Here is a 25,081-nt window from a genome sequence, read left to right on the forward strand (position 1 = left end):
CAGTCCACCGCCGCCACTGAGGATGGACAGTTCAGTCCAGCGCCACCACTGGCGCTACTGAGGATGGACAGTTCAGTCCAGCGGCACGGTTGCACTACTGAAGATGGGACAGTTCAGTCCAGTGGCACGGTTGCACAACTGAAGATGGGACAGTTCAGTCCAGTGGCACGGTTGCACTACTGAAGATGGGACAGTTCAGTCCAGTGGCACGGTTGCACTACTGAAGATGGGACAGTTCAGTCCAGTGGCACGGTTGCACTACTGAAGATGGGACAGTTCAGTCCAGTGGCACGGTTGCACAACTGAAGATGGGACAGTTCAGTCCAGTGGCACGGTTGCACTACTGAAGATGGGACAGTTCAGTCCAGTGGCACGGTTGCACTACTGAAGATGGGACAGTTCAGTCCAGCGGCACGGCTGCGCTACTGAGGATGGGACAGTTCAGTCCAGCGGCACGGTTGAGCTCCTGGTATAAACAGTGCGCCCTCAGCAGGGGTGCTGAAGCTGGACAGATCCTGGCAGCTTCAGAGCAGCCTGTGCAAGCTGTGTATCAAACTGCTTGTTTCTCACGCTCTTGCGTAAGAAACCAGCCACCTCTGCAGTATATCAGAAATGGCCGGTTTCCTACGCAAGAGCGTGCGCTTACAACCTAAGCAATGGCCAGTGAAATATAAAACTAAAAATCCCTCTATTGCTGAGGTTTTTTTTTTTTGTTTACAAAGGGGGTAAATGCTGAAGTTTCTCTTTTTACAAGCACTTGGGAATTTCACTTAATAAATCAGATGAGAAAACTCATTTACAGAATACCTGACAGTTTAAGGGACACTTCAGATTAAGCAGTCCAATATGTACATGCAGGGTAACACTGTTTCTGGAAATTATATGACCTGTATCCCGCATTTTTCACCTTTGCAGACTAATTTTCAGTTGTCTCTCAGCTAGTGGGGTGGAGACCAGCTGCTATGATATCCCCCATACACGGACATGAGGGATTCCTGCTCTGCTCTCTATATGTAGCTGTGAATCTTGTTAAGTGATATAGAGCAGGGGTCCCCAACTCCAGTCCTCAAGGCCCACCAACATGTCATGTTTTCAGGATTTCCTTAGTCTTGCCCAGGTAATAATTGCATCACCTGTGCAATGCAAAGGAAATCCTGAAAACATGACCTGTTGGTGGGCCTTGAGGACTGGAGTTGGGGACCCCTGATATAGAGCACTATAAGAAAGCAGCGCTGCCTGCGTCTCCTCCTCTCCCTCGCCTCCATCCCACCATACTCCCCTTTCCATAGGCAGCTGATGTCTCACTGAGCTGGCTGACTTGTTTTGACTACATTGGATCTTATCAGGTTTTTTCCCCACAGTGAATGAAACGTTCAGGAGACCGGAAAAGAAACGGCTCATAAGGGGAGAAAGAAGCAGATTTCGCTAATATGATTCGTTACAAAGTTTCCCATTTTTGATTGTACTATTGATTGCTGTAACATTTGTTGTAAAGACAAGGACCATATAGGATCTGTTCACGTTTGGGAGCTCAGTTTGTGTGAACAGTACTCTGAAAATAAATCTGTTTGCCATCTCATACAAACAGAAGCAGAGGGACCCCATTGATAATTATGGGGTCTAAGTTTCTTCATGTCAGGATTTTTTTTTGTTTTAGAATAAAAAAAAAAAGTTCCACTTGTTGCGCTTTTTCTTCTTTTCTTAAAACAGTTAATGTCTATAAACCAAAACATTTTAGGGAACAATAACTAACATAGAACCCTAAAGACAACTTTTAATAGATATACATTAAAAGAAGGGACACAAAAAAATGCCTCTGCTGGTAAGCAGGTATAAGATTGGGAAAGGTCAGGAGTGAGTAAAGGTCATAATTTAATAGTTTTCCATGTGTCTCTTTACCCTATCCCCGATTTATCTGGATTGCTTGTACAATCTGTTTTGTAGGTAGTCCCTACCTGCCATTATTGGGATTGTCCTTATTAGTAGGAGTATTACTATGGTTTTTTTTTCAGCTATGGTATTTTTTGTGTCCCTTCTTTTACTGTATATCTATTCTAAAAACAGACCCCCAACGTAAAGCAGATAATCCGCCTAATAGCAGGGTCGCGTCTGGCATCTGTTTTTATCAGCTAACAGATCCATTTTGGTCATGAATCAGAACCAACAGGACGTGAATGCGGCTTAATAAGGTGCAAAACGTACATTTACAGCCTCTCGCATTGCACCTTTGCAAAAGCAGAATTCTGATGAACATCTAAGGACTCGGACTGTGCGCCCCTCTTACCGAAGTGCACGACTGAGCTTCTCGTAGTTCATGGTGGGCTTATTTTTACGTTGTCCCCATTTTTGAGCAACGAGCTCCGGCTGGTTTAACTTAAATTCTCCTTCATCTCCCACCCAGGATATACAGTCTCTGGCATCTTTGTCTGTGAGCAGCTCTAAGAGGAACTGCCAGAGCTGAATCTGTCCATTATTGCCTGCAGGAAAAACAGGCACAATTAGTAATATTAATAAAGGGTGCGCGTATGTTCATCCATCAGGTGGGAACGGATTTATAGATCATTCCCAGGTGTTGTGCCATGGAGCCAAGACAAGTACATCCATTCCTTATGTAAAAACCATTATATTACCAATTGGAATTTTAATGTAAAGATTCAGATATACCAATTATTACTGCGACCTGGCACATGCACATATAACTACAGATAGTGACACAATGGCAGAGGAACATGCACAATGTGTTCTGGCAGCACGGGAAGAAATAGATATGCAAGGCACTGTCTCATTATCGGGACTCCCAATGATATAAAGGCCGCCACCTGTCTTTAAGGCTGGCCATACGCTACAGAGAAAGGTTAGCTAACCTGTCCATATCGACAGTATTGCCTGAAGATGTCGTGTATGGCCAGACGACTCTGGTGAGATTACACACCACATACAAGCATATACTGAAGTCCAATTTGGATTTTACTAATAAGAATTAAAATGTGTGTCTTATCAAAGTGTTGGGCGATTTCTAGTTGTAACCGGTGGAATGGTGAGTACAGCTCTGGATGTAGAGGATCCAGGCCGCTGGAGTGGCGACATTTACCCGTTCTATTTCCAGGAGAACTTCGGTCTTCTCCAGATATACGAGGCGCCCGCTGGACTTTTGCTACTTTGGTTTGAGTGTTTATAACCTTTATGGTTGTTGTTGGAGTCGTATTTGCCAATGTCCCGGGGATGATCTGAACAGCTGCAAGGAAACAAGAACATTTTATTTAGGTTTGTAGATTTCTCCTGAGATTTTTCCTGAAGACCAGGCATAAAGACTGTAAGGCCAAGGTCAGAAATCAGCCTGAAGACTTTACGTCTGCCCTGCCGGGCATCAGTGACATCTGGTACAGGCTGCAGATCAAAAAAAATACATAAAGCATAACCGAAATATTGGAAACAATTCTGGTGCAGAATCTGCCTATGTGGCTTAACACACCAACAATATGTGACCTAGATCTGCTTGTGCATAAAATTACAAAAGAAAAAAAATATACAAAAAAATAAAAAATAAAATAGCAACCCATCATTAATCGGATATTACCATCTTAGAAATTCATGATATAACTATAGGATATACCAGGGTTTAATTATCCAATATACTATGTCTACTGTGTTAAACAAGTACAGAACACAACAAAATGAATGAATGCAGAGAGAGGAACGGCAGCGAACGGCACAGGCGGCACCGCAGACAGCGAACGGCACAGGCGGCACCGCAGACAGCGAACGGCACAGGCGGCACCGCAGACAGCGAACGGCACAGGCGGCACCGCAGACAGCGAACGGCACAGGCGGCACCGCAGACAGCGAACGGCACAGGCGGCACCGCAGACAGCGAACGGCACAGGCGGCACCGCAGACAGCGAACGGCACAGGCGGCACCGCAGACAGCGAACGGCACAGGCGGCACCGCAGACAGCGAACGGCACAGGCGGCACCGCAGACAGCGAACGGCACAGGCGGCACCGCAGACAGCGAACGGCACAGGCGGCACCGCAGACAGCGAACGGCACAGGCGGCACCGCAGACAGCGAACGGCACAGGCGGCACCGCAGACAGCGAACGGCACAGGCGGCACCGCAGACAGCGAACGGCACAGGCGGCACCGCAGACAGCGAACGGCACAGGCGGCACCGCAGACAGCGAACGGCACAGGCGGCACCGCAGACAGCGAACGGCACAGGCGGCACCGCAGACGCGGCACCACATGCATGTGGGCTCTCTACATTCATTTCTATTGTTGTCATGAAATCAGCGGAAGCAAACAGCAGCAAGCGAATGGAGAAAGTGACCACATCCCCGATACACTGGCTCTCCACATAAGGTCCCATATGCAGACATTTATGGCATGGTCGGCATAGCTGCCATACACGTCTGGGATAGCATGTCACACATCCTGCGCTGTATGATGCTGCACACCAGCAGAGCCGGGGTCTGTATCTGACATCTTTCTCACGGTGGCTGTTATAGAAAAACTGACAACAGAAGTGCTGCCACGCTGATTGTCACCCACGATTTAGTTTTTCAGAAAGATGTGAATAAACTTTTGCCATCAGAATGTAAATATCCCAACTTCAGGCTTACTGATGTAAAGCTACTTTAAGCTTTAGGTGGGTGCATTTCTATTACACAGGACTTCAGTAGAACTTACGCTGATCGATGGTGACCGTAGCAATCTCTCCTCCATGTTCTTGGCTTGCCAGTACATCTGGTGGGAAAAACCACACGATAAATTAAGTGATGTCATAATAACAGTCTTAAAGGGAATCAGTCAGCAGGTTTTTGCTGTGAAATCTGATGTAAGAGCTGAGACCCTGATTCCAGCAATGTGTCACTTAGGTTACTGGGTGCAGCAGTGGTGATACAATCAGTTCTCTCTGCTGCAGATCTAACAGAGCTCTGAATGCTGAGCCCTTTATAACCCCGCCCACAGCACTGATTGGCAGAAAGCTGCTCCAGCGGAGTTGGACCAGGAGGCACGAGACACCTAGTCTTCTAGTGATAATGTTCTGCTGATAAAACACTGATTTTATTAACAAAAACAGGATTTTTGGTTGCTTACCGTAAAATCTGTTTCTTGAAGCCTCCATTGGGGGACACAGGAACCATGAACCATGGGTGTATGCTGCTGCCACTAGGAGGCTGACACTATGCAAATAAAAAAAGTTAGCTCCTCCTCTGCAGTGTACACCCCACCGACTGGCATTAAACTCTTCAGTTAGTGAGAAAGCAGTAGGAGAAAGAACAAGGTTGAAAAACCAAAACCACAAACTTGAGAACTGTAAACGTGAGAACAGTCACAGAACATATAACAAAAACATTGGGAGGGAGCTGTGTCCCCCAATGGAGGCTTCAAGAAACAGATTTTACGGTAAGCAACCAAAAATCCTGTTTTCTTTATCGCCTCTCATTGGGGGACACAGGAACCATGGGACGTCCCAAAGCAGTCCCAAGGGCGGGAAAAACAGACTTCCATCAGGTCAGAGGACTCACCACTGCCGCCTGCAGGATCCTTCTGCCTAGGCTGGCGTCCGCCGATGCGTAGGTATGGACCTTGTAAAATTTGGCGAACGTGTGGATGGAAGACCAAGTTGCCGCTTTGCACAGCTGTAGGGCGGAAGCCCTGTGGTGCACCGCCCAGGAGGCGCCGACTGCCCGGGTAGAGTGAGCCTTAATCCCAGGAGGGGGCACTCTGTTCTTGACCCGGTAAGCCTCCAAGATTGCCATTCTGATCCATCGAGCAATAGTCGCTTTAGAAGCCGGCTGGCCTCTGCGCGTGCCATCAGGAATGACGAAAAAGGAATCAGTCTTCCGGAAAGTGGACGTTCTGTCCAGATAGATCCTCACAGCCCTGACAAGGTCCAGCTTGTTCAATGATCGCTCCAGAGGATGAGTCGGAGCTGGACAAAAGGAAGGTAGAACGATGTCCTCGTTGAGGTGGAAGGTGGAAACCACCTTAGGAAGAAAAGAAGGTGGGGGCCGGAAGACCACCTTGTCCTGGTGAATGACCAAAAACGGAGGACGGCAAGACAGGGCGCCAGCTCGGAAACGCGGTGAATGGACGTGATGGCCACAAGAAAGGCTACCTTCCATGATAAAACTGATAGAGGAATCTCCCTAAGAGGTTCAAAGGGAGAAACCTTCAGAACGTCCAGTACCAGGTTTAGGTCCCATGCCTCCACAGGGGCCCTGTACGGCGGGACGGCGTGGGCTACCCCCTGAAAGAAGGTCTTAACCTGTGGCCGAGAGGCCAAGGTCTTCTGAAAGAGGATGGAAAGCGCAGAGACCTGACCCTTCAGAGAACTAAGAGCCAGGCCCGAATCCAGTCCTGCCTGAAGGAAGGCCAAAAGAGAAGGCAGGGAAAAAACCATAGGCGGAACGCGGTTGGACTCGCACCACCGGAAGTAGGCCTTCCAGGTGCGGTAGTAGATCCTGGAAGACGAAGGCTTCCGAGCCTGAATCATGGTGTGAATCACCCGGTCCGAAAGGCCAGACGCTCTCAGAACCGCGGTCTCAACAGCCACGCCGTTAAACTGAGCGACCGAGAATTCGGGTGGCAGATCGGACCCTGGGACAGCAGATCGGGCCTGTCTGGAAGGCGCCAGGGAGCGTCCGCGAGAAGGTTGACGAGCTCCGCGAACCAAGCTCTCCTGGGCCAATCCAGGGCGATCAGGATGACCGGCACCCCTTCCGCTTTGATCTTCTTCAACAGTTTGGGAAGTAATGGAAGGGGTGGGAACAGGTAGGGCAGCTCGAACTGTGACCAAGGAATGGCCAGAGCATCGATGCCCACTGCGAGGGGATCGCGGGACCTGGAGACAAACTGCGGAACCTTCCTGTTGACTCGGGACGCCGTGAGATCCACATCCGGAGTTCCCCATCGAAGACAAATCTGATGGAAGACCTCCGGATGCAAGGACCATTCCCCTGCCGCGAGGCCCTCGCGGCTGAGGAAGTCGGCGGCCCAGTTTTCCACGCCGGGGATATGCACCGCGGATATCACCGGAACCGTTGCCTCTGCCCAAAGGAGGATCTTGGATACCTCGGCAAGGGCCAAGGAGCTCCGAGTCCCCCCGATGGTTGACATATGCCACAGCCGTGGCGTTGTCCGTCTGGATCCGGACTGGAAGGCCCCTGAGGATCCTTTCCCAGTGGCGGAGGGACAGGAAGATGGCCCGAATTTCGAGGACGTTGATCGGCAGAGATGACTCCTGCAGCGACCCTGGACCGTCAGGTGGCGAAAAACCGCACTCCAGCCGAGCAGGCTGGCGTCCGTTGTCACCACCTGCCAGTGAACTGGAAGGAAGGACCTGCCCTGGGAGATGAGAGGTGACGTCAGCCACCAGTTGAGAGACCGCCTGACCCGAAAGGAGAGTTTGATCGGTCGATCCAGGGAGAAGACCGACCTGTCCCACTGAGACAGAATGGCTTGCTGAAGGGGTCGCGAATGGAATTGGGCGAAGCGAATCGCTTCCAATGTAGCTACCATCCTCCCCAGAACCTTCATGGCCGAACGGAGGGAGGGAGGTCGAGGACCTTGGAGCAAGCGTATGTCCCGACAGAGTGGATCTCTTGTCTGTGGGAAGGAAGACTCTGCTCTGACGAGTATCGAAAAGCATGCCCAGAAAGATGATGCGCTGAGAAGGAATAAGGCAGGACTTCTTCCGGTTTACCAGCCACCCGAAACGGGCTAAGGTGTCGAGAACAATGGACAGGCTTTCGTGGGCCTGAGCGAAGGACGGAGCCTTGATGAGGATGTCGTCGAGATCTGGAAATAGGACCAAGCCTCTGACTCTCAAGATGGCCATCAGCGCCGCCATGATCTTTGTGAACACTCTTGGCGCGGTTGCGAGACCGAACGGCAGAGCGACGAACTGAAAATGATCTCGTTGCACTGCGAAGCGCAGGAAACGGTGATGTCCGGGAAATATCGGGACATGGAGGTAGGCGTCCTGGATATCTATTGAGCATAGAAACTCCTGAGCCTCCATGGAAGCAATTACTGAACGAAGGGATTCCATCCTGAAGTGTCTCAGGCGAACTCTCCTGTTCAGCAATTTGAGGTCCAGAATGGGGCGAACTTTGCCGTCTTTTTTCGGTACCACAAAAAGATTCGAGTAGAAACCCGTGAAGCGTTCTTTTTCTGGGACGGGAACGATTACCCCGGATTTGAGCAGAGAAGCGATGGCTGAGAAGAAGCCCGGAACTAGAGCGGGGTCTCTTGGAGGACGGGATTGGAAGAAACGATCCCGAGGCCGGGAAGCGAATTCTATTTTGTATCCCGAGGATACAACTTCCCTGACCCATGCATCCTCTACTGCGGAAAACCAGACGTCCCTGAAAAGGAGAAGACGGCCGCCCAATCTGGGAGTTGGGCTGGAGTCTTGCCGAGAGTCATGCCGAGGTGGATCTTCCAGTCCTGCGCCTGGAGGATCTACCCTGGGAGAAACGAGGACGCCAGGACGGAGTGGGCCTAAAGGACACCGCCTTCTTCTCTTGACGTGCCTGTGGCCTCTGTTGCTGCTGGGAAAAGGAGTTTGACGCAGCGAAGCGACGAAAAGGCCGAAAAGAACGAAACTGTCGTCTAGGAGGAGAGCGACGAGGCTTAGCCTGGGGGAGAAGAGAACTTGTACCCCCGGTGGCGTCCTTAATTATTTGGTCCAGCTGGGAACCAAAGAGGCGAGAGCCCTGGAAGGGCAGACTAGTGAGGGACTTTTTGGACGACAAGTCCGCCTGCCAGGCCTTGAGCCAAACGGTCCGGCGGATGGCAACGGCATTGCTGGAAGCTTGAGCCGCACAAGACGCGACATCCAGGGAGGCGGAAACCAGGTATTCACCAGCGTGGGAAATCTGGTTGGCAAGTTCCGCTAATTGCGCGGGAGGCGCCCCATCCAGGATACCTCGCCGAAGATCCTTGGCCCATTTTGAGATGGATTTTGAAGCCCAAGTGGACGCAAAAGCTGAACATAGAGCCGCTGAAGCCGCTTCAAAAGCAGATTTCGCGAAGGATTCTATAACTCTATCGTTAGAATCCTTCAGAGATGCTCCGCCGGACAGAGGAAGCACCGTGTTGGTGGACAGCCTGGAAACAGGGGGGTCCACCGAGGGAGAGGCCGTCCAATTTGCGGTAAGTTCTGGAGGAAAAGGATATAACACACCCAGGCGTTTTCCCCTCTGAAAACGCCTAGTGGGGTTCTCTCTCTCTCTCTGGACACGATTTCCTCGAATTCAGGATGAGGAGCGAAAAATTTTGAAGGTGGTTTGGCCCGTCTAAACGAAACCGCCTGATCTGCGGGTTCCGTAGAGGGATCCTTGATGCCACATGTTTGGTTTATTGCCCCAATGAGGTTCTGGACTGTCTCACTCATGATGGCGATTTGGTTAGGATCCAGCTCCGAAGTATCCTCCGAAGGCGCATCAGATAATGCCTCGCCTGACTCAGGGGAGGAGGATCGGTGGGACACCAACCGCGGGGGAGGGCCGAGCGGCGAGATGGAGCGCGAAGAGGACTCAGACCGACGTTCCTGTCTGGACCTTTTGTGGCTTATCAAGGAGAGCTCTGGCGGCGGTTCCTGTGACCCGCTGGCTACGGCCGGGGTCTGCAGGGGTAACCGATCCAGCGCGGACACCAGGGTTTGAGATACCCGTGTTAAATCGGCCACCGATTGTGACAGAGAGGCGGCCCATCCTGGGATGGGGGGGGGGATCACTCTCGGGCGGAACAGCCGGGGGATCCTGGGCGGTGGGAACAATCGGGTTGCTGCAGGACTGACACAGCGGGGAGGACTGACCTGAGGGAAGTTTGCTGTTACAGGACGAACAAGCAAAGTACGTGACTAAGGCAGAAGAAGTAGGGGGGCGAGAGCGGCCCCCTTTAGAGGTAGACATTTTGAGAGGTCCTCTGAAGATGCCAGTGGGTTAGGGGACAGTGGGGCAGAGGGGGGTGTCAGTCTGCAGTGCAGCTACTCACGGACCCGTCCTGGAAGATGTCCCACTTGCCGGAGGAGAACTCCTGCCCTGAGGTGCTGGATTCTGTGCAGATTTTGTGCCCACGGAGGATGCAGTGGCGAAGGTGTGGGGCGCGCTGCGTGAGCTCCTGCAGCTAGGAAGCGGTGAGCACACACAGACGCTGTCCCTGGAGGAAGGGGGCGGAGCCAGACAGGGGGGCGCCGATGAGCAGGCACAGTATGTCGGGCGGGAAAAAAGCCCGCCCGATGAAGAAGGAAGTGGGCGGAGCGCGGAACCGGAAGTAGGCCCCGGGAAAAGCCCGGGCCTAAATTAGAAGCCGGTGCCCGCTGAGAAGAACCCCCGCGGCGCAGACACTGCCCGGCAGAGCGGCGCTGAAGCCGCCACATGAAAGAGAGAGAGCGCTGCCGCCGGAAAAGAGTCGCCGGAGTAGGCCCCGGAAAAGCCGGGGCCTAAATTAGGAGCCGGTGACCGGAGAGAAGATCCCCGCGGCGCAGACGCTGCCCGGCAGAGCGATGCCGCCGGTAAAGAATCGCGGGAGGGAGTAGGCCCCAGCTGGCTGTGGAGGTGAGCGCCGCCGGAGAGGCCGCCGCATAGAACGCTGAGGGGGGAACGCTGAGGGCAGCTGGTATGCCGCAAGTAGGCCCCGGAAAAGGCCGGGGCCTAAATTAGGAGCCAGCGACCGCTGAAGGAAAAACTGCAGGCAGGAGTGTGCCGCAAGCAGGCCCCGGGAGGCCGGGGCCTGAAGGAAGAACGGCGACCGCTGGAGGAACGCGGTGGGGCATGGAAAGGTAGCCACCGCGCAGGGAACGGGGAAAGTGCTGCAAATGCAGCGATGACCCGCGCTGAGTCCTGGGAACCCCTTTAGAAATACTCACCTAGTAAAATCCCCCGTCGTCTGCTACTAACCTTGAGAAGGTATCAGACGTCCATAGGAGCTGCTGATGGACGTCCTCGTCTCCTCCGACCGACAGGCTCTGGTGGGCGAGTGGGTGGGGGACGGGCCAGGACCGGACTTCTGAGCACGCTTGTGTGCCAGGCTCTTGGTCCTGCTGAGGGATCTATGAGGATACGGGGTGGCAGTACACGCCGTACTCATAGTCCGCTTGAGGGACTACAGGTGTGACAGCTCACCCTGTATCCCATCCGGAAAAAACCTGAAAAGAAACGACGCACATTGAGGTAGATAAGGGTCTAAAGAAAGACCCGTGTCCACCTCCTACTGACACTAAGCTAAACTGAAGAGTTTAATGCCAGTCGGTGGGGTGTACACTGCAGAGGAGGAGCTAACTTTTTTATTTGCATAGTGTCAGCCTCCTAGTGGCAGCAGCATACACCATGGTTCCTGTGTCCCCCAATGAGAGGCGATAAAGAAAAACAAAACATAACCCTGTAAATAACGCTGGGATTGGGTTCTCTGACTCCAACTAAATAGTAAAACGGCAGCAATCAGAGCTGGAACAGGCAGATGCTGGCTGTTAAACACAGCCGACATCTGCTGTGTGTGGAGAGGGCTCAGCTCCTACACCCCCTACACACATGTGGACTTACAGGCACGTCCATTTCCTCTAAGGGGTTTAACATTTTTAAAATAAAAGGTGTTTTGTTAGCAGGAAACCCATTTATATACTGGGGTCCATATGTGCTAAGAGGATATGTGCCGGTCACAGATGCAAATCCAACACTGAAAAAAAAAAAGAAAAGAAAAAAAAAAAAAAAAGTGATTTCCTCTACACATGTGCTGAACGTTTTCATACATTTCCTTAGCAGCTCCAGATGACTCCATAATATCTCGCCTCTGGGAACTCTCTGAAAGAAATCTTCTTGCCCGATCTGGCAGAGGTCTCTTCCGGGAATACTGAGGGCGTTCACATTGATATCAGTCATCCCGAACTCCTTCATCACCCATAGCACCCAGTGTAGCACTTGGTCTGTGGACCACTGGAGTGGATCTGGAAACAAACAGAAGCAGATTTCATCAGATATAGATGGCACAAGACATTTACTATAAAGCCAGGATCACACGGCGGCAGTCTGACATTGCTCTCAGAAATACAGACACTGCGGATGTTAGTTCAGTCAAGCCACGTTGTCTTTATCCAATCTGGTGAAGGGGCCAAAACCCTGATTCCAGCGATATATCACTTACTGGGATGCCTGCTGCAGTTTTGATCAAATAAGTCACGTGCTGCAGATCTAGCAGTTCTCTAAATGCCAATCCCTGTCTCACCCCGGAACCCGATCTATGCTGCCTGCAGATTAGGCAGAAAGATTCAACGATTCAGGCGACCGGTTCCCTTTATGTAAAACCATACAACTCAGAGAGGGCGTACTTAGCTTCCCTCATGGCCGTCAGCAATATTAGAAATTGTTTAGAGTAAATCCTATTATAGGCCTCCTTCACACATGGTTCTTCATATGCAACTTATCAATGTTACACCATGTGAAAGAACAAGGCGAGGTTGGCAATTTCACTATGTACTGCAATCACTGAGGCATTGCAAACATTTTACCCCTCACTAGGTTGGAAAAGTGAAAGCTGGTTCTGCCATTTTCATTCTAAATTTCAGTCACAACGTTCACAGTATGGGAGAAAATATTTCATTAGTGCAAATATGCACACAGTGACACGTAATAATTTATTATTTCACTAATTACAATCTGGGAAAAGAGGGTGATTTATATTTTATGTGAAAAAAATATATATAGTGTGTGCGTGTATACATACACACAGTACAGACCAAAAGTTTGGACACACCTTCTCATTTAAAGATTGTTCTGTATTTTCATGACTATGAAAATTGTACATTCTCACTGAAGGCATCAAAACTATGAATTAACACATGTGGAATTATATACCGTATATACTCAAGTATAAGCCGAGATTTTCAGCCCAAATTTTTGGGCTGAAAGTGCCCCTCTCGGCTTATACTCGAGTCAAGGTGGGTGGCAGGGTCGGTGGGTGAGGGGGTGAGGGCGCTGAGGTATACTTACCTAGTCCCAGCGATCCTGGCGCTGTCCCTGCCGTCCCACGGTCTTCGGTGCTGCAGTTCTTCCCCTCTTCAGCGGTCACGTGGGACCGCTCATTAGAAAAATGAATAAGCGGCTCCACCTCCCATAGGGGTGGAGCCGCGTATTCATTTCTCTAATCAGCGGTGCCGGTGACCGCTGATAGAGAAAGAGGCTGCGGCACCGAAGACCAGCTGTGACAGGCAGAGTGAGCGTCAGGATCGCTGGGACCAGGTAAGTATGTAATATTCACCTGTCCGCGTTCCAGCCGCCGCTCCATCTTCCCGGCGTCTGCGCTCTGACTGTTTAGGTCAGAGGGCGCGATGACGCATATAGTGTGCGCGGCGCCCTCTGCCTGATAAGTCAGAGCAGAGAGAGAGACGCCGGGAAGATTGAGGCGCCGGGACCGGACGCTGGGAGCTGCAAGCAAGAGAGGTGAGTATGTGGAGCATCTATGGGACAAAACGAACGGTGCAGAGCAGAGCACTGTATGGGGCACAGATATGGGACAATATGAACGGTGCAGAGCATATATGGGGCACAGATATGGGGCACAGATATGGGGCACAGATATGGGGCAATAATGAACGGTGCAGAGCATATATGGGGCACAGATATGGGGCACAGATATGGGGCACAGATATGGGGCAATAATGAACGGTGCAGAGCATATATGGGGCAATAATGAACAGTGCAGAGCACAGTATGGGGCACAGCTATGGGGAAATATGAACGGTGCAGAGCACTATATGGCACAGCTATGGGGAAATAATGATCTATTTTTATTTTTGAAATTCACCGGTAAATGCTGCATTTCCACCCTAGGCTTATACTCGAGTCAATAAGTTTTCCCAGTTTTTTGTGGCAAAATTAGGGGGGTCGGCTTATACGCGAGTATATACGGTACTTAACAAAAAAGTGTGAGATAACTGAAATTATGTATTATATTCTAGGTTCTTCAAAGTAGCCACCTTTTGCTTTGATGACTACTTTGCACACTCTTGGCATTCTCTTGATGAGTTTCAAGGGGAAGACACGGGAATGGTTTTCACTTCACAGGTGTGCCCTGTCAGGATTAATAAGTGGGATTTCTTGCCTTATAAATGGGGTTTGGACAATCATTTGTGTTGTGCAGAAGTCTGGTGGATGCACAGCTGATAGTCCTACTGAATAGACTGTTAGAATTTGTATTATGGCAAGAAAAAGCAGCTAAGTAAAGAAAAATGAGTGGCCATCATTACTTTAAGAAATGAAGGTCAGTCAGTCCAAAAAAATTGGGAAAACTTTGAAAGTGTCCCCAAGTGCAGTGGCAAAAACCATCAAGTGCTACAAAGAAACTGGCTCACATGAGGACCGCCCCAGGAAAGGAAGACCAAGAGTCACCTCTGCTTCTGAGGATAAGTTTATCCGAGTCACCAGCCTCAGAAATCGCAGGTTAACAGCAGCTCAGATTAGAGACCAGGTCAATGCCACACAGAGTTCTACCAGCAGACACATGTCTACAACAACTGTTAAGAGGAGACTTTGTGCAGCAGGCCTTCATGGTAAAATAGCTGCTAGGAAACCACTGCTAAGGACAGGCAACAAGCAGAAGAGACTTGTTTGGGCTAAAGAACACAAGGAATGGACATTAGACCAGTGGAAATCTGTGCTTTGGTCTGATGAGTCCAAATTTGAGATCTTTGGTTCCAACCACCGTGTCTTTGTACGACGCAGAAAAGGTGAACGGATGGACTCTACATGCCTGGTTCCCACCGTGAAGAATAAAGGAGGAGGTGTGATGGTGTGGGGGGTGCTTTGCTGGTGACACTGTTGGGGATTTATTGAAAATTGAAGGCATACTGAACCAGCATGGCTACCACAGCATCTTGCAGCAGCATGCTATTCCATCCGGTTTGTGTTTAGTTGGACCATCATTTATTTTTCAACAGGACAATGACCCCAAACACACCGCCAGGCTGTGTAAGGGCTATTTGACCAAGAAGGAGAGTGATGGGGTGCTACGCCAGATGACCTGGCCTCCACAGTCACCAGACCTGAACTCACTCGAGATGGTTTAGGGTGAGCTGGACCGCAGAGTGAAGGCAAAAGGGCCAACAAGTGCTAAGCGTCTCTGGGAACTCCTTCAAGATTGTTGGAAGACCATTCCCGGTGACTACCTCTTGAAGCTCATCAAGAGAATGCCAAGAGTGTGCAAAGCAGTCATCAAAGCAAAAGGTGGCTACTTTGAAGAACCTAGAATATAAGACAATTTCAATTTCACACTTTTTTGTTAAGTATATAATTCCACATGTGTTAATTCATAGTTTTGATGCATTCAGTGAGAATGTACAATTTTCATAGTCATGAAAATACTGAAAAATCTTTAAATGAGAAGGTGTGTCCAAACTTTTGGTCTGTACTGTATGTATGCATGCATGCGTATGTATATATATATATATATATTAATTTTTTTTAATGTGAATATATGACACTTAATAATCCCCCAATGTAACAGACTTCCCATATTCTCCACCAAGCAGACATGTGCCGTCACTCACCGTACGGTATGCCCAAGCGCTCTTGCTCCTTCCTGTAACCCTCCAATGCCGCTGCCCACCGGGTCACTTGTTCTGAGGTTTCGTCTGAGATGGTGACGTGCTTTGTGTCGTCCAGAGTGATCACCTGGGCCTCTTCTACAAGCTGAGCTTCCACCGTTCCATGATGGGCATCCGGATCGATCACCACTTCTACAGTCTCTACAGGTTTGACTATCTCAAGAATGTTCAGCTTTGGCTCAAGGCCTATGCACAAATGACAAAACATTGCACAACATGAAGCACGCGCGAGCCTTGCACCAAACGCAGAAGTTAAATTATTTTCATGATGTAGAAATGGATTCAAATTATTGTGATCATGTGTTCATATCATTGGAATTCTAACAATATATAACATAATAAACCGTAATGAAAAGGCCACAAGCAAGCACAGTCTCCATCAGCCATTAGTGGCCGGAGCTGCAGCACCCGTCCCCCACAGCGAGGCAGCGCTGCCACCTCACCGTCACCTCTGATGAGAGCGTGAGCCTGTGTGACAGCGAATGTGTCCCATTGTATTATACACTGACATTTAGGTTAAGGTCTTAAATCTGCATTGCAATGTGTGAGTTCAGTGACAAATCCCCAACAAATGTATGATGCTGCGGATATAACAATATGTTGTGCACTTCTGCCTTTGAAAGGATTTTTTTCAGATAAAAAGTGGATGGCAGATGTGAAATGGAATTTCTGAACTTTCATTTTACTTCACTTCTTCCACGAGTCATAACATATCTTTCTCTGTCAACCCATCCATATGAGGCCTCCTCTATTGCAGGGAGAGTTTACATTTACCAAAAAATGTACCGAAAAACAGGGAAAAAAAATTCTGCATGATGAAATGGCAGGAAAAAACCTATTCCAACACTGGTTTCACAATGTTAAGATTGGCAGAGCAAAACGGTGCTGGAAGTCACTATGATACCAACTTAGGCTATGTGTACACGTTGCGGATTAGGCTTAGGATTTTCTGGTGCGGATTCTGCCTCTCCTGGCAGGAAACGCACCTGCGGATTTGTCGCGTTTTTTGTGCGGTTTCGTTTTTACCCATGCGATTTTCTATAATGGAATGGGTACAAAAACGCTGCAGATTCACAAAAAAGTAGTGACATGCTACTTCTGTGTTTCCGCAGCGGATTTTCCGCAAAGTGTGCACAGCATTTTTTTTCTCATTGATTTACATTGTACTGTAAATCAATTGCGGATCTGCAGCGTTTCTGCACTGCAAAAAACGCTGTGGATCCGCAGAGAATCCGCTACCTGTGCACATACCCTAAAGGTTTTGTTTGTTTTTTTTAAAGAAGGAGAAAAAGTGATGTGATCGATTTGTATGTAGATAGCCCAGGTCAGACTGCTATGGTACGTATGGTCAAACTACTAACCTTGTTGAGAAATAACTTGCACACTCAGTTGTACGGATCCATCGGTTTTAACTCCCTGGTCAAATAAACTTCTGTCTGGATCGAGCTGTTGTAGAAATAGACAAATTAAAAAATAAATAAAAATATTTTACTCACTTATGTAGTGCCATTAATTCCACAGAGCTTTACAGACATCATCATCACTGACCCCATTGGGGATCACAAAAAAATTCCCTATCATTATGTCTCGAGTGTGTGAGGAAATTGGAGAACCCGGAGGAAACCCAAGCAAACATCGAGAGAACATACAAACTCCATACAGACATTGCTCTTAGCTGAAGAACCCAACTGCGTGGCTGAAGTACTAACCACTGAGCCACCGTACTGCCCTCATATCATCATGCAAATGGCTATTAAGGAATATGCACATGATATTTACATGAGGCCGACCAGCCGTTCAAGCTTTTTCCCCCCTAAGGCCACACTCACACGTTCAGTATGTGTAAGCTAAAACCTATCAGTAGAAAAGTATAATAGAAACCCGTCACCATTTCTGCATGTTGTTTCACCCACTCCTAGTTTTGGCTTACAAATACTGAAAGTCCCCTAAGTGTCTTTTTTGCGGGGTGGGTTGTGGTCTTCGTTTTTCGCAAACTTTTTTTTTTTTTTTTTAGCCACCCCGTTTTCTTGTGTTGAAAAAGTACAATGTGTCTGTAAACCAAAAACACCTGAAGAAGGGAGTTATTTTACTACAGAAATGCATATATTCAGACTTTTGAACATTTTCTGGGTCTTTTTCAGGCAGGATTTGGAGCAGTCACGCCTGAAGGAGTTACTATATGTATGTACCCTTATGTTGTATTCACACATCCATGTTTCTTGGTCCAAGTTCAGATGTGTGAACACAACCTTATGCTGCTTAACCACCTATCAAAATAAGTGGGCGATGGGGATCCCGACAGGGATTTCCAGCACTTACACCTGTGTATACACCCAGTCAGTAAATCAAGAGAATGTAGATGATCTTTTTAGCAAGTAAACTGCTGCCATATACTAATAAATTATATATACCGTATATACTCGAGTATAAGCCAAGATTTTCAGCCCATTTTTTGGCTGAAAGTCCCCCTCTCGGCTTATACTCGAGTCATACCCAGGGGTCGGCAGGAGAGGGGGAGCTGTGTAATAATACTCACCTTCTCCTGTCGTGGTCCCTGCAGGTCCCTGGCTCCCCGACGCACCAGCTTCTTCCTGTACTGAGCGGTCACATGGTACCGCTCATTACAGTAATGAATATGCTGCTCCACCTCTCATAGGGGTGGAGCCGCATATTCATTACTGTAATGAGCGGTAACGGTGACCGCTCAGTACAGCAAGAAGCTGCAGTGCTGAGAAGCCAGGGAGCAGGTAAGTATAACGGGGAGGGGAGCACTGCGCGATATTCACCTGCTCCTCATTCCGGGAACCGCTCCGTCTTCTGCAGTGACGCTCAGGTTAGAGGGCGCGGTGACGTGGTTAGTGCACACCCTCTGCCTGAACATCAGTGCTGAAGATGGAGCGGCGCCGGAACGAGGAGCACGTGAATATTGGAAGTGCCGGGGGCCTGAGCGACGGAGAGGTGAGTATGTGATTTTTTTTTTTTTTTATCGCAGCAACAGCAAATGGGGGAGACAGAATCAGCTGTGGAGGATATCCACTAATAAAACATAACTTTTAATATTTAATGCTAAAAACTGCACATCCAACAGGACACAAACGAAAAAAACATACAAAGTGCTCAGGTGAACCAGTGCTCAATAAAAAAGAATGGTTGGATCTCACCCAAGCTGCCGGACACTGTATACTTCCGTACGACACAGTAGAGATCCAATTAGATGAGGAGGGGCAGGGCTGAAGTAGTATGTCTACCCTGTAACTCCTGTCCTGACAAGGACAGGCCCCAAATGGACCTTGCTCTAAGGGACCAGCCCACCCAATATGTGTAAAGGCAGAGTCCCAAAACCTCTTGAAACGTAGAATCTTCCTCCCTACGCGTTTCAACTCCGGTCATGGAGAATCATCAGGGGAGTCATATGGAAAAAAGTGCCAACGGGCACAGAGATGTAAGTCCGTCTAAATTGTGGGGCCTGCAGTGGCTAGGTAACCCACGCTGGAGATGACCGTCTGTGTCCACAGTCTCTGGTAGAGTACAACCCACCTCTGAAGCCTCTCTATATACCCAAAGCCCCTCCCCCTAGTACCTGATATACTGGGATATGGGAAAACCCGGAACGGATCAAACTGCCTAATAAACCATGTGCACTGTATGCCCCAAAAAGCTATAGATCCAGTTGGGGCATTCCAAGGGGGCATAAATAATGCCCGTGAGCCCCCATACTCATGAATGAAAAATTATCATAGCCGCACAAAACCAGCACTAGTCATATGCGGCTGCATGGTTACCAGTTTATAAATAATGATATACGAAGAAAAAAAAAAAAAAAAAGCCATATGCGGCTGCATGGTTACCAGTTTATAAATAATGATATACGAAAAAAAAAAAAAGCCATATGCGGCTGCATGGTTACCAGTTTATAAATAATGATATACGGAAAAAAAAAAAAAAAAAAAGCCATATGCGGCTGCATGGTTACCAGTTTATAAATAATGATATACGGAAAAAAAAAAAAAAAAAAGCCATATGCGGCTGCATGGTTACCAGTTTATAAATAATGATATACGGAAAAAAAAAAAAAAAAAAAAGCCATATGCGGCTGCATGGTTACCAGTTTATAAATAATGATATACGGAAAAAAAAAAAAAAAGGGGGCACCGGAGTTACGGCGCCATCTCATGTGCGCTGATGTGTTTAGCCAGGCGTACATAGTCGGGGGCATAATTGATGTCAGTAAACCTCCACTATCATAAGCGGCCATATGGCACAAGCACTCACCATGTCCACATGGTTACTGGATTATACATAATATCACATAGTGAGCGCATGCACCGGAAGTTGTGGCGCCATCCTGTGCGCATCACATCCTATCAAGCGCCCAACAGCATGTAACGCTGGGTGCGCTCCAACAGTGGAACGCAAGCCGACTCACTCGGCGTGGTAAGTGCAGGAACCGGAAGTTGCGGCGCCATCTTGTACGCGTCACATCCTGTACGGCGCCCACAACATGTAACGCTGGGTGCGCTCCAGCAGTGGAACGCAAGCCGACTCACTCGGCGTGGTAAGTGCAGGTACCAGAAGTTGCGGCGCCATCTTGTACGCGTCCCATCCTGTACGGCGCCCACATGTTGCCATGGTGAATGCGTTTCAAGGGTGAAACGCAAGCCGTCTCCGTCCACGACCACAGTGAAGCACCGGCCCTTGTAAGTTGCACAGAAGGGAGGGGGGGAAGCGTCACAATAACCGAATCAACTCATGATATCAACAAATAAGATTCTATGCGGTACCCACATCCATGCATAATCACAAGCAAACTGGCAGAAATGGATTATAAACCCAAACAAGGGGGAGGGGGTTAGAGGCTAACATAAATGGGCGAAGATCAATTAACCCTTATCCGGCTGAATAGGTACAATTGTAACTAATCCGTTTTAAAATTGCAATAACTTTTTTTTGAAAAGACGTAGAGGGCTGAAATTTCGTGACATCTCTACATTTTTGGTCCAGAATATATTGGCCAAATTTCAATAAAATATCTCCACCCGCTTCTGAGATAAGGGGTCGAGATCTTTTTGCATCCATAACAAGCTGCATAGGTACAAATGTACCTCATATATTTTGAATGAAGATAATGCAAGGGAAAAAGCATAAATTTTTTTTTAATGATAATGCTATTTAACTATTATAAACAAGTAAAAAACAGTTCATTTACATTATAAAAGAAAATGTAAGAAACTTTTTTTTATTGATTTTCTTTGCAAGTAATGCATGTTGGCTTTGCTACAGAGTGTTCATCGCAAATGGGTTTCACACAAACCACACAAGACTTTCTAGTCTCAGGTCTCTGCAGACATAGCAACTACCAACAACAGGGGAGGGTCCACGACTACCATGAGGTATTTTGGGGCCAGCTGCTGGCTGCGATGCTACCACAATGCATCGTCCAAGCACCATTTCTACTGCACCTCGAAGAAAATGGTTTCTCATTATCATTTTGTTTGTACTACGATCTTCAATTGCAATCATACACAGCTGATTTGCGAGATCTTTCAGGAACTTTCTTCGTTGATCCTTTGCCCTGAAGCTTGGATTGTGTTCTCTGTAGATGATGTAGGATGCTAACCCACTGACATCAATCATATTGTAGAAAAATGCCAAAGTCCAACGTGATGTTCGTCGTTTCACAGTGTACTCTCCCAACATTTTATCCATAACATCAACGCCACCTTTTGTTATGTTGTAGTATTTTATTATCTCTGGCTTGGCTGCTAGTGTCTCTTCAACTTCTCCCGTCATGTGCATAGATGATAGAAGCACGACTGATTTGTTCTTCTTTGGTACATATGAACAGACTGTTGCATCATGATTGTAGGCAAAATTTGTCGAGTATACAGGCCTTTCTTTGGCAGGCTGCATGTTGTTAGGTAGGAACCTTTTGTTTTTTCTCACTGTACCAACTAGTGTCATGTTCCAGGAGTTCAATACCTTAGCTAGTTCCATGGTTGTAAAGAAGTTATCGGTGGTGACATTTCTTCCAGAGCCTTTATACGAGCTCACTAGGTCCAATACTGTTCGTTCTCCAATGTTTACTTGTCGAGGACCATCAGTTGGTTTCCCAGTGTAGAGCTGACCTTGTAAAGGGTAGGCATTTGATGAGTCACAAGCCCAGAAAATCTTTATGCCATATTTAGCTGGTTTTGAAGGTATATACTGGGTAAATTTAGTATGACCTCTAAATGGAAATAATTGCTCGTCGACGGTGATACAATGATATGGCTTGTAGGCTCTCTCCAGATTACTGTTCAGCATTGTCCAGATGTCCCGTATTGGTGCAGCTTTATCTGTTTGCACACGTTCTGCACGTGTATTTTCGTTGTCAAACCTGATAAATCTGAGTATCATCTTGAAGCGGTCACGAGACATGGCTGCACGTATAAGAGGCAGAGCAGCAACATTCCACATTTCCTCCAGATTCTCTTTGTTGGCTCTGTGCACACCAGCAGCAATCAGTATGCCCAAAAATGCATGAAGTTCAGTTTCAGTAAATTGCTTGAATGTTTTTTGTGGTGGCCGTTTGGAAGAATCAGGAAAACGTTGTACCAGTTCGTTGTTGTAAGCATCACAAACTCTCTTGGCCTTTCGATTCGTTTCCCGTAATATGATGTCACACATCTCGGGAGTCATGATGGACTTGAATAGCTCTTTTGCTGTATATAGGTTGCTGATTGCTGCAGGGCCACCTCTTTGTCGTAGGACATTACGAGATTTTGTTTGTGCATTTGGCAGTGGATTACTGCACCATTGAGTTTCATCCTTAGCAGTCCAAATGTCGCCTGCACTTTGACGCACAGAATCATCCTCAACACTTTCGTCTGATTCGTATTCATTTTCATGCTCTATGACCATTTCTTGTTCAATGTCTGAATCTTCTTCAGTAACATCCACTTGTGGTACATAGTTTTCATCATCAGATGGAACATATGGTTCATCCTCATGCTCAGAATCAGATTCTTCTAGCATTCGCATTATTTCGTCAGACGTAAATCTGTAAATATGAAAAAATGTAAAATAAATAATTTTCCGAAATACTACATTATTGGCTTTTCACAAAATTATACTAACCTGCAAACACGTTTTCTTGGATTATGGCGGAAACTAGATCCAGCATTACTATCACTCATGATGACTTGCTAGATGAATTTTGGCTTCGTATTTTGTGCTGAATATAAATAAAACATCGTAAAACAATATGTAGATACTAATTATTATCCATTTTTCGTATAAAAATTATACCTATAGTGATAAGTTTCATACAAAATATATGTAAGCCAAGTCCAGGCTGAAAGACAATTTGACTGTTCTGTCCCCACATAATGAGAATAAAGGTATAACTGGCTGTTAGATGCTGTGAGACTTTCCTACCTTCGTTTCCAAGAAATTGAAGACTTCACAAGCCTAGAAATGTGTGCTCACAGCAATGAGATGAACAGCAAAATGGCTAATGAGAGGAGGGAGGCAGGAAGACAAGTAGAAGCCACTCCCAGTTTGAATTAACTTAATTGACAGCAACATAAGTGACCAGTAACAACACTGAACAATAGATATCAGCATAACATTTGTAGCTGAATGAACTTTAGTTTCTGAAACCAAGTAAAGTCTTCCCACAGTGGAGGTATATGTGAAGGTACAATTGTACCTATGCAGCCTGTTAAGGTTGTAAAATTATGCAGCCTGACAAGGGTTAAACAAAATTCCATAAAACAATTAGCGTGAAACGTGGATAAAAATGGATGCACAGAAGCAAAAAACAGAAGCTCATACTAGACATAGAGGTGTCAGTAATTGAAGTCATAGTGACACCCATTATAACCTAGATGGCTATATAGAAAATAGCAGTGGCTAGTTTCCAAACAGATCCCGATGGATCATAATATATCTTGCTTTCTTTGGCATGGTAACTGGAGAAGACCCGTCAAACAGACAAATAACAAATTACATAAAATAATAAGATGGGAAAGGGGAAGGGGAGAGAGGGAGGGAACGGACAGAGAGTAATGGAGAGAAAGACTAGGCAAGGAGAACACCACTAATAAGGTAAATAAAGCCTAAAGGAAACAGCTATAATTAAGTTGTTCGTTCAAACCATGGGGTTGGCATGTATCCAGAAGAAAGATCCATCTCGCTTCTCTCTGAAGAAGCATTTTATCCAGGTCACCCCCCCTGGACGGAGGATGCACCTTATCAATCCCCATAAAACGCAAGACCTTGGGGTCACCCCCATGTATATCATGCACATGTTTTGCTATCGGGGTATCCCTTCTGTTTCGTATATCCCCCAAGTGTTCCCCCACTCGTCGTCTGAATTCTCTGATCGTTTTTCCAATGTAGGTGATTCCACAGATACAACTCACCCTGTATACAATCCCTGTTGTTCTACAATTGATAAAGTCCCTGATGGTATAGGACTGCTGTGTATGCTCATTATGGAATACCTTCCCAGTAAGGACAAAATCACACGCCACACAGGCTCCACATTTAAAACATCCTGCTGGTCTTTGAGGAAGCCATGTCTCCTTTCTAGGCGTAGTGAAATGGCTATGCATGAGTCTATCACCTAAACTCCTACCTCTCCGATAGGTGATCCTTGGTTCCTTGCCAATGATATCTTTCACGTCCTCGTCCATCCCCAAAATTCCCCAATGTTTTTTCAAGATGTCCCTCACGGGTCCTGCCCCATTGTCAAAGGTGCAAATCACCCTAGTCTCCTTAGGGGTCTCTTCTTCTCTATTTCGGGGTATAAGCAAGGTCCCCCTCTCACATGCATTCGCATGGCGAAATGCTTCCCTAAGAATCCAATCCGGGTAGCCCCTGGTCCGGAACCTCTGCCGAAGATCATCCGCCTTTATTTTAAAATCCCTTTGATTGGAACAGTTGCGACGCAACCTAAGGTATTGGCCTTTAGGGATACCCTTTTTTAGAGAGAAGGGATGATGGCTGTCCCACCTTAAAAGGGAATTGGTTGCGGTCGGCTTCCTGTACACAGTAGTTTCAAGACACTCCCCATCCCTAGATTTAGAGATGAGGACATCCAGAAATGGTAGTCTCTCTTCCTGTATTTCAAAAGTAAAGCTGAGGCCAATCTCATTATCGTTAAGGGATGCCACAAACTCAGCAAAACCCTCCCTGGTGCCCCTCCACAATATGAAAATATCATCTATATATCTGACCCAAAGGTCCACAAGGGCCAGATAATTCTCATAAGTCTCTGAGAAGGCAATACTGTCCTCCCACCAGCCCAGGAACAAGTTTGCGTAAGTGGGCGCACATGGGCTGCCCATGGCAGTGCCCCTGAGCTGGTGGAGGATCCTGCCATCAAAGCAAAAAAAATTGTTATGCAGTACAAATTCAAGAAGAGATATGATAAGTTCATTGTGGGCCCTGAACTGACACCCCCTTGTGTTCAAAAAGTATTGCACCCC

General features: G+C 47.5%; 1 protein-coding gene across 1 annotated transcript in view; it reads right to left on the reverse strand.

The window, feature by feature from the left end:
- GABPA (GA binding protein transcription factor subunit alpha) overlaps positions 1 to 25,081 on the reverse strand; it is a 47,763-nt gene that overhangs the window by 3,435 nt on the left and 19,247 nt on the right. Inside the window, exons 4-9 of the mRNA XM_069760872.1 lie at positions 16,970 to 17,054; positions 15,552 to 15,794; positions 11,760 to 11,954; positions 4,688 to 4,744; positions 3,092 to 3,235; positions 2,285 to 2,477 (exon numbers count right to left, since the gene is read on the reverse strand). Coding sequence (XP_069616973.1) covers positions 2,285 to 2,477; positions 3,092 to 3,235; positions 4,688 to 4,744; positions 11,760 to 11,954; positions 15,552 to 15,794; positions 16,970 to 17,054 — 917 coding nt within the window. The remainder of the gene's footprint in view (positions 1 to 2,284; positions 2,478 to 3,091; positions 3,236 to 4,687; positions 4,745 to 11,759; positions 11,955 to 15,551; positions 15,795 to 16,969; positions 17,055 to 25,081) is intronic.

This window comes from Ranitomeya imitator, chromosome 3, assembly GCF_032444005.1.
Source record: "Ranitomeya imitator isolate aRanImi1 chromosome 3, aRanImi1.pri, whole genome shotgun sequence".
Taxonomy (NCBI): domain Eukaryota; kingdom Metazoa; phylum Chordata; class Amphibia; order Anura; family Dendrobatidae; genus Ranitomeya; species Ranitomeya imitator.